General features: G+C 39.9%; 1 protein-coding gene across 1 annotated transcript; it reads right to left on the bottom strand.

The window, feature by feature from the left end:
- Positions 1–223: 223 nt before the first annotated feature.
- Positions 224–4,697, bottom strand: LOC141911835 (organic cation transporter protein-like). The gene is made up of 10 exons (XM_074802899.1): positions 4,537–4,697; positions 4,248–4,423; positions 3,925–4,155; positions 3,335–3,531; positions 3,051–3,260; positions 2,788–2,922; positions 2,516–2,604; positions 2,255–2,375; positions 758–830; positions 224–464 (listed from the first exon to the last, which is right to left on the bottom strand). Exons 1-10 carry the CDS (start codon positions 4,670–4,672, stop codon positions 228–230), a joined length of 1,605 nt encoding a protein of 534 aa, XP_074659000.1. The 5' UTR covers positions 4,673–4,697; the 3' UTR covers positions 224–227.
- Between the last annotated feature and the right edge of the window lie 6,103 nt (positions 4,698–10,800).

Raw genomic sequence — 10,800 nt, 5'->3', positions numbered from 1 at the left:
CGATCGGATTATCTCCTTTCCATTTTTGAATTGACTTGTCGATCTCTCGACCTGGAACGGGTAGAAGAGGGGCTGAGAAAATCTCTAGCATTTGTTTCTCGGGTCCAGAGGGTATGAAATCCAAAACCCAAAACTGCGCGATAGTCGGATAAAATTTTATTGATAGTCATCAGAAAGTGTTGATCGACAGCATATATCGAAGCAGAAACGATCCTAGACCCAACAGTTCAAAGTAAAGTATTCACTTGTTCCTTTTCTTCGTCGCTCTTGATATTCGCGGATTCGTTCTTTTTGCTTCTGTTCAATGAACCACACGATAAACTCGGTAAATGCCATTGTTCCATGTCCTCAATAGTCTGCGGTAATGGCCGTCCTCTAGTTTCCGGTAACAGCAACACCAGTGCCGCCGCGCACAGGGACAAAATACCGAAAATAACTCCGGGAGCCCACGGTACCGAACGCGCCTGAAATATCATGTATTGATTTTGATTAGTAAATTGATGTGGTAGAGTCATTTTGTTTTAGGAACAAATGATGCATTTCCTATAATGATAATGATAATGATAATGATAATGATAATAATAAAATTTTATTTTTCCATTTTGAATTATAATAATCGTACGAAGTAATACAAATACAAAAATTCAAGATGGAGGGAAACATGAAGAAACCTGCTAAGGTTTATATGATAAATTGAGGCGGTAGAGTCATTTTGTATTAGGAACAAATGATGCATTTCCTATAATGATGTACCTACCAAATAAACAGTGAATGGCGCTAAAGTACCAGCGACCTGAGCAGTAAACGATGACGTTCCAGATCCAGTATTCCTTGAAATGAATCGAAAAACAATACATAGAATGTCAATCCGGCATGATGAGGATACAGTATTGGGGTGATAGATTAGTAGTTTGCATAGAGGGAGGGAAGCCAGAGTTCAGGGCAGTGGCTAAAGTTAGTAAACAACCTACGTAGATGCTTACGTCGCACACAAGACACTGAATAGAAGATAGGTGAAAGTGACGTGAGTATCTGCGTAAGGTTGCTGGTTATAGCGGCAGCCTTGAGCTCTGGTATGGCTAGGAAGTAAACAAGTAATAAACTCGTGACGTATAACATATGTAGAAGTATACGTCACGAGTAACATGAAATAAGATAAAAAGGGAGGGTCAGCACAGTTAGGGGGAGAGAGATGCTAGAGTGGCGGAGACGCCTAAAAATACGAGCTGTAGGAAGGAATAAGAATTGTGCGGGAAAATAAAGAAAGAACGTAGACCCACGAGAAGAGTTGTTATTATTCCGGAGTCAGAGGGATATCACTTATCGGATTAATCGGAACCAACAACGACAACACGAGGGGAGAACGCAACGTGGCCCCCACAACAATTGGTTGAGAAACTCAACCCCACAACATTGTTGGAGAACCGAAGGCAACTCCACAACAACAGCCCTTGGGTATCTATCATACCCAATATTGCGGCGCGCGCGTAAACTCGATAGATCAGCTTGGCCAAGCAAGATCGTTCGAATTTGGACGAATTATGATCATACGAGTGGGGTACCCGCAAACCAGCTATCCCGCCAGATGGCGTGACGAGCAGTAGGTCGTCCGCTGCCAAAATTAGTTGATTTTCCATGGATTTTTAGACTCCCGAATCCATATATTATCGCAGCACCCACAAAATATACAATACTTTCCTTTTTCTAATCGGATATCGGTATAGGTATATGAATAATTGATTCGTCTAAGAGAAAAGTTGATTCTGATTAGGAAATCGAACGCGGACGACCAACTATCTACTAGCGAACCTGGCGGTCCTCGCCTGCCATACGTGGAATCCTCGATCGCCACAGTAGTACCGCGGGTATCCCATTGATTAGCACCCTCGCTTGCCAGGGGTCCAGTATCACTCCCGAACTCGCTTCCACCAGCCCCCTGGCCCCACGAAGCGTGATTTCATTACTGGTGCTGTTGCGCATGACGTCATACATCGATTTGCGAGATACTTCCTTGTTCAGTTAAACGTTCGCTGATTGGTCCATTTGACAAGAAAACCAATAGAAGCCTTAAGTCGTTTGTTACAAGCGCTGTGATTGGTACGACCGGATACTGGTCGGCTAGTAACGACTCCAACGACTCGTGAGGTCAAGGGGTTCGGCGAACAGCTTTAGCGTAGTGGGTTCGAATCCCTTGACAGGCGAAGATGATTGATTAGATATAATAGCAACACTTTGCGATAGTTTCAAATATTACCTAACCAACGTCGGGTACAACTCCAAACTGTATTGGGTTACGGCGTTGTATGAGGCCATAATACTGGATTTACCAACTAAAGTCAAAAATATAGATAAAGGTACCAGGTTTGTTCCATCTTCTGAAACGAGAGATTAACACGGGATTGTCAAAATAAAGCTGCTCATTTTGCATATTTTTTAAGCATTTTGATAATACTGAATAATTCATTACATTCGATATACGGCATATTCGTTATGTACATGTATATATTTTTCTTACCCGTAACAGGCGGTACGAATACGAGTAGAATAAGTGAAATACCGGCTATCACATGAAAACTAGTTAGAGATATACGTCGCCCAGCTCGACTGAAATATATGCAACATATATGTAGAAAAAAACATGCATTTAGATGGAAATAACTGAAAAATCTAACCTGCGCTTGTGGTACCATGTGTTACTCTGATGGCATATTATGGGACCGTGCACGATTAATATTGATAGACCTTAATTTAGAAATAAAAATTGTTGAAATTTATTTATTACTTTACCTTTCTAAAATGAACGGACAGAAAACGGTAGAAGGTATTTCTACTAAAGCCATCAGGAAAAAGTTCAAAAATCGGTCACCGGCTAGTACAGCAGCGGATAGTGATAAGCCATAGTAAACTAGATTGTTGATAAACCTGGCCAATAGAAAAAAAAGGATGATTTCGATGAAAATGTGAATCTAGAATTGAAATACCGAGATGCGAGGGAAACACTTTCAAACTACGGGTACAATCCAGCGCGTGGCGTTGTCGATCAAACCTACCATAAAGCAAACAGAACGAACGTAATTCGTCTAAGAATCGGTTCACGGAATAAAGTCATTCGACCGAGTTCCTTCTCTTCTTTAACTTCAGCTTTAAACGGATGTTCCGCGAGTTTCGTTCGATTAAAAGCGGCCGCTTTTTTGACGATTTCTTCGGCTTGTTCTACCTTTCCTTTTGACAAAAGCCACGGCACGGATTCGGGTATCAACCTTCAACGACAGGGACAAACACTGACCAAAAGTGTAGATGACATAAAACACGTCGGATGTACAATAAAACTAACCAAATATCAACAATTGTTATGACTGGCATAAGAGCCACTGCGAGCTGCAAGTGCCGCCAATTCCTGATAAAATAGGCCATCAAATCGAGAATCATCATTCCAATACTCCACCATACAAACATTATCTGACCAGCAAACGTTCGTAGATTTTTTGGAAACAGTTCAACAACAGCGACGACAGAAATCCTCAAACAGGCCTGTAACCACTATACATTTTAATTTCATTTCAAGAACATAAGTTAGTTACTTATCGGATCCCTGAAATATGCCTTTTCGATAATTAACCGCCAAGTATGAAGGTGGATAATATGGACGTGTCAATGTATTATCCAGGTTCAGTGAATCCGGTACTATGATTATTCATTCATAACTATTCAATCATTAAAATTCGATAAAGAGGTAATGGTCAACGATGAATGATGACATTTTAAGCGTCATGAGCCCAGTTTCACAAAAATGATTAAGGCCTAAATCGATTTACGATAAACTGAATAAGACAAAGAAATTGAACCGATTTTATGAGTTAAACCTGTTTGTGAAACTGGGCCATGGTCGCTATCTAGAAACAAGGCGGTACATAGCCTACGTACCTCGCCGGCCATGCCAGTTAGAACTCGGAACACCGCAAACATGACGTAGTTCACGGCATAGGCGACCCCGATGCCAGAAAGAACCAGTGACGCGTTGATGATTAGAAATAAACGTTTCCTTCCGTAGATATCAGCAAGCGGCGATACGAATAACATAGAAGCTATTCCGCCCATTATGAAGAATGACTGTGACAGTTCACTGAGGTAGTCGTGGTCGCAAACTAAATCCCACTGGTAATAGCAAGAATATTTAGAAGACATTTGGATCGATATCATCGATCTGACTACGGATGAGGGCGATAAAAAAATAGAAAACTTATTACCTCGGATACGATTGTTATTCCATAATCATTATCAGGATAGGTCCAATTTGAGCATTTCTCCGTCTTATCACCGGAGGTTAGATTACTGTAGATGAGACACGATTCTGGCCGCCCGTTTTTATTTCTCGGTAGCGACGAATTGTCTGTGACGGTGCAGTGGTGTTCCGGCACGCCTCCTGCAAACATTTATACATAGCGTGATAAATTATGAGAAAAATAGTTAATCGAAAGCACTAATCGTTCAGAAATTGCGTTACTATCAAATCGTTTGATCATCGCCTGAACATACCTGTGAAAACTACTGACAACGAAATAAGAGCGAACACGACGTTAGCTGGAATTACCCAACAAAGGTAAGTAAGAATATGCCATTTTTTGCTGCCCCTCCACAACTGGCAGAAAGTAATCTCAACATCGTCGTCCATGCTCGAACAGATCTGCCTCACGGGCAACCTATCAAAAGTGATGTGGTGTTTAAAACATATACGATTTAAAAGATATATGTTAAACCGGCGTTAATGGTAAAATCCCGGATTAGCATTGAATTTCAATAGCTCATTTAAGCCCACGTTCATTTGTATGTGGCATGACATTTTGATCCCCAAGGCTAGCACGTGGGAGAATCTTACCGAAGTGACGCCTGTCACACTACTGCTGCGTCAAACTGCTGACAGTCAAATTATCCAAAATTGATATACAATTTTTCCGAGCATAACAAATGTAGTATCGATATAAATATCGAAGCTGGCAAATTTGCTACGTAACTATAAAAGCATTTTGTACTCGGGTGGTTATGCGTCTCCACTACGCTCGAAACACGGGTTCAATGCAGATTTTTCCGCAAAACCGGGGTTTTAGAAACTCTTCTCGAAAAAGCGGAGTGTACCCGTGCACCCTTGGTACACTCCGCATATATAATGGTTATCAGGGAACTCTGAATGACAAAGGTTTGTTACACTTATATTGAAAGGTTTTGATTTTTTGTTCACCTGCTGGATGAAATCATCTGACATATGAACATGTCGGTAGACGAATGAACAAGCTTACCATTATGCTTTAGGTTAGTGACAAAGCCTGTTGGTGATATGCAGGATAATTATGACAGCAGATTTGAATCATAAATATTCGAGTTATTTTTATGTCAAATTCGAGGTAGTTCTAGGTGGGAATTTGATGTCGAAATTACTTCTATATTGAAATTTGAGATATTTTATGCATTTCGAGGTAATTATGTACATAATTCGAACCGTTTATTTTCAATTAAAAACTCAATATTAACATACGTCAAATAGAGGAGGAATATAAACGTGTTTCTGCAAACACAAATATTCCAAACGTGCAACATATTCTACGAAGACATCGATGAGTTTGCGTGAATTTGCTCTTAAAACTTACGTGACGCGATGATCGAGGGATTAATCGAAAATCGCTCGCCGTATATCAATAATCGAACATGACCAAGGACTGTTATCTGGAAGAGCTCCAACGACCAAGTGCCGAAATAAAAATAAAATATTAGCACGTAACCCGTAAACCGAAATGCCACTGAAATTGAATATACTGTATAGCCCATCCCTAGTTAGTGTAAGCATCGAATTAACAGGCAAGGATTAAAGTAAAAATGTTGATGAATTCAAATTAGGCTGGATACGCTGAAACAACTATAATTATTGTCATATATTTAGAGTGCTACAGTCTGGCATACAGCATTTCCAAACTGAGACAAGGTGATTCGATAAAACTGAGAATAAAACTTTTGTCATACCCACGTTTGGAACAACTGCTGGCAGCTTTTACGAACGTAAACCGTACCAATTTGAAGCTGAAGATTAGTGCCTGAAATTGTCGTCCGCAAACGCATCATTCAATGATCATTATCTAGCATATCCGTTTTGACTAGGCAGCAAACCATTAGACGAAAAGTACTAGTTCACTCGGACAGTGGTTATACTGCTTGACCTATATGCGTAATAATCTAATGATGATGATCATGATGATGATGATGATGATGATGATGATGATACGAACAATAAATGAACATCATGTTAGACACCGAATTTGGCAAACGTTCGTACCAGTACATCGAAGACGATAGATAGCTAAATGACTAAAAGTAAAATTTTGAATTCCATGTGTCCCTTGGCCGTACTCCCTCATCAAGCCAAGCCGTCATTGAAATAATCTAAACGAAACAATATTATCCTGAACACGTTTCATAAGTTGTCAGTACGTGAAAATACTCAGCAGAATTGTATAAATGTCTGACGACAAGCGTCGATAATTTTTGTTTCGAAAATCTTGCAAGCTGCAAATTATCAGTTAATCATCGTGCTATGTATATTACGAATGAGTTTTGCTTTTTAAGTCAGCTGTTATGAATCCCGTTAACAACACGCCCAGAGAATCTGAGGTAGTAAAAATCTCTCGCTGGCAGCAGGTGGGTAGGTAGACTACTGGCATTAAGAAATCTAATGCCTCAACAAAGATCAAACGGTTCAAAGGTTTTTGTTCCGGGTTTATTATATTCGGATAAAATATCCGCCACGAGGAGTGCAAAAACTGATGTAATGTTTAAGAAAGCAATGAAGTATTAACTGTATTGAATTGAACTGAATTTGAATTGAATTTGTCCCGCTAGACGGAGCTCTTGGAGAGGATTGAGCGTGTGCTTTGAAAGCATATTGTATTTGGAACAATTGTGTTTTGGTTATTATTTGGTTCTATCGTAGGACAGACGGATAATCAGTTCCCCTTCTACGACGGACAGATGGATACAAATTGAAAGAAAAAAACATGTAAATGTCACGTTCAAACTTGGTGGCAGCACTTTACGGTCCCCTAGCGGGAGAATTCTTCTTCGAGCCCACCAGACGGTGCCGCTGAATAAGGCCGGGAGTGATTCGCCGGTATAATATGCTCCAACCCGAGGGTGGTCGCAATAACGCACGTCCTTCAATGGAGGATGGCTTTTCCGTGATATGGATTCGTACGAGACAGCATCGCGATGTGGAAAACTGGCCCGATATGGAGGGGCTAACAAAACTACGAGTTCAATAATCAGGGCAGAAATTCGCCGACCATTACACGTTCCAATCTAATATCACGACTAGAACGTCGCGATTGTTTTCTAGCGCATCTTATTGGCGGTCATCATTCCAACGAAAGTAATCCTTACAATATCGTACGCATTTCATTTGATTTCGTCGTCTTTATTTCTGAATCACAATTGTATATTACAAGAATAAATAAAGTAATAGCATATTATATTTCTACATCCTCCCCCGGCAGGGATTCGAACCTGATGGCATCGAGATCGCCACTGTGTACGAAACCCTGCCACACTGGACCGAGTGCGCTGCTACACGCGCAGCTTAGATGATGTCATTATCAGCCAATCAGATATCCCGTTTTATTTCAGCCCGGGTTTTCCCATTATTAGTTCTTCCGTGAAATTTACCTCAGCGATTATACAACGAGCAATCTGATTGGTGCTGCAATTTTTCGCGCGGCAAAGCTACATATCTACCTGCGCACCCGAATTATTGATAACATTTGAGACATTTGCATTCGTTGAACCGCCATCTTAGTGACCGATTCTGTACGTTTAGCCAGGGCCAAATTCGGTTTTCGTATCTAGTCGACTAGTGGTCGGAAGTAATAACCGAACGCGCTTGATTTGCGAACTATTTCCGGAATATAGTTCCGACTTTGCGAACTATTTCCGGAATATAGTTCCGACTAACGGACATTCGGTTTCGTTTAGTTCGACTATAGTCGAGTAACTCAGATAACCGGAGGTGGCCCGGCCGGTCTAGTGTGGCAAGGGTTCGTTCCGTGGCTGAGTGTAGCGATACCATCAGGTTCGAATCCCTGCCGAGGGAAGATCATATTCTACTTTTCGTTTCACTTTTTTCTATTACTTATCGATCATTCTTTATTTACGGATTGAATTACATTAGAAAAATTGCATAAAGATAATGTAATTAAAATGGATGGGAGAAGTTACAAACTGGGAGGTCCTTTCTATATCTACTTACTGTCGCATGTACACAACCTTTCATCAACCGTTCACACTTGAACAAGCACACGCATAGGACGCACGCACATATTTTCGAAAATCATAACAATGCAATGAAAAAGTGACACATGAATTCAGATCAACGTGAAATTGCTGTCCTTCGGGTATCAGCGGTGTAATGTTTTTTCCTGCAAACGCGACCTCATTTTAAAAATTCTACCGAGCCATATACCGTAGAAGGTATAATAATAGCGTTAATACCGTGATGATTTTTACGGCGTTAAAGTCGTCACGGTCGGCGGCGGCCGATATCACTCTAAAACCCATGTGAAAATCAACGAATAGCGTTAGTAAAGCAGGGTCTATGTGGATGTGAGTTTTTTACATTCAAACAGACACTATAGTGCATTTAACCATTCTAGCGTCGCAATAATCACGTTCATCGATGTAAACAGACAGATCATCAACCAAATTTCATTTCATTTTATTTTCATCGTTCCACAAAAAAAAATCTTTTGCACAGAACATTCATATATGCAATTTTGACAGTAGATGGCGTTCAATTTTGACAGTAGATGGCGTTCAATTTTGACAGTAGATGGCGTTGCACAGCGATGCTTATTTTCTGTTTGACTGTCCTTACCTAACGAACAACGCAAAAACTTTTTGAATTTGAATACCTTTAATACCCTTGATATTCTGAAAAACCCAACGGTCAACTTAGCTAAATTCATTAAGACCGGCTTAGATGTATATAGATCCCTCCAATAGTATATATAGTATTGTAAATAGTTGATATATATTTCGTTACGTTTTCATTCTCTAAATTTTAATAATCACTTCAGTGTTGTTTTGTAAATATTTGTATATACACGTGTAATAGTTTTCCTCCATATACCATGGAAATGGTTGGAGTGTAAATAAAATCGTAATCGTAATCGTAATCGTAATCGTAATCGTCGTTCTCTAAATTTTAATCACTTTAGTGTTGTTTTGTAAATATTTGTATATACATGTGTAATAGTTTTCCTCCATATACCATGGAAATGGTTGGAGTGTAAATAAATCGTAATCGTAATCGTAATCGTATCGTTGATAGATATTACGGCACCTCGTTTCAACACATCCCTCCATCCCGCAGCCTGTTCTTGAAATGAGATATGAAACAGATAAAACGTGTTCATAATACAATAATACGCCGTTTTAGGTCTTTTTCGTTTCAAAATGAATTTCAATCAATTACAAATCTGTATAGCATGAACCATAATCCCCGTCAGATATCCGATACGTTATTATCAGGCGTTCTTCTAGTTTTGCAGCCTAAACTTCGTGAACCGCGCCGGCCGGGCTTCTTGAATTATACGACAATGTCGAATCAGTGGCTGGTTTAAGACTGCGCATTGATGGCGCCTGCAAACCGCTCTGATAATTTAAAGCAAGACGCACACTGAAACAGGAAACAGAAACACGTGTCGGCGCGTTTCGCTGTTCCGTGTGCGTTTTACATGTTTTGCGAGATCGAACATGTTTGATTACGTGTTTCCCCACGTGGTGTGCGGTGGACTTTGCAAATGTGCGTTCTGCAAACCTCTCACGCCCGCGCGTTGTTCAACACAACTTTTCCTGTGGGGGAAAATTGTAAGCTTATACCGACTGTGCAGCGTAACACAATGAAATAAACGTAAATTCCTATCTGAATTCATTCTGTACATTAACGATTCATGAAAAATTGAATTCATAAATTCGGTTGATTAATTGCTCAATATCAATTCCACGTTTTGATGACTTGAAAATTTGTCATTATTTCTTTTTTTTACGAGAACCGAATCAGCCACCATACTTTTACCTGATTGTATAGGCGAATATTTTTCACAAGCGACAGAAAAAAATTCATCCGATTTCAGTATTTAGGATGGTATTTAAGAATCTACCATTAGGGACATATTGGCATCTTTTTATATACATTGATAACTACTCTGTTTGTTATGTAAGGGACACAGTGTGAGTGCATGTGAACTACGTCACCAATATTGGGACTAGACTGGTTGCTCTTCGATTCAATTTCCAAATTTCGATGATTCAATATCAAGATAAATTTATTGATCCTTAACGACATATTATTGATATTGTATCATTCACTGCACAGAACGATGTGTTGACGACGATGTGTTATTTTCAAGGTGCCAATAGATTTAGTTTTCTTCTTACAATATGAGAAAAAAAGAATAAATCGACAAAAACTAAACATCTAAATAGTCAAACATTGATCGGTTTTTCGCCCTTGTTCTCTATCATTGTTAGATTCAGTCAGTTTTAAATTGAATGACGATATATCCTGTACGTCCGACTGGCCTGCATTTCGAATCCGGAAAGTGCCGAAGATTAACAGAGATTTCGCATCCTCGCTTGCCAGGGGTCCGGTATCGCTCCCCGAACTCGCTTCCACCAGCCCCCTGGACTCACGACGCGTGATTCCATTAATGGCACTGTTACGCATGACGTCATCTATCGATTTGCGAAATACTCGGTCAAACG

Source organism: Tubulanus polymorphus, chromosome 10, assembly GCF_964204645.1.
Source record: "Tubulanus polymorphus chromosome 10, tnTubPoly1.2, whole genome shotgun sequence".
Taxonomy (NCBI): Eukaryota; Metazoa; Nemertea; class Palaeonemertea; order Tubulaniformes; family Tubulanidae; genus Tubulanus; species Tubulanus polymorphus.
The sequence above is the reverse complement of the archived record's forward strand: the minus strand, read 5'-3'. Positions and strand labels throughout refer to the sequence as shown.

Coding starts and splice junctions, on each gene's coding strand:
- LOC141911835 (XM_074802899.1), bottom strand. CDS start 4,672: ATGGACGACGATGTTGAGATTACTTTCTGCCAGTTGTGGAGGGGCAGC. Junction 4,156..4,247: donor GAATAACAATCGTATCCGAG/GTAATAAGTTTT, acceptor TGCTATTACCAG/TGGGATTTAGTTTGCGACCA. Junction 3,261..3,334: donor ATAACAATTGTTGATATTTG/GTTAGTTTTATT, acceptor CTGTCGTTGAAG/GTTGATACCCGAATCCGTGC.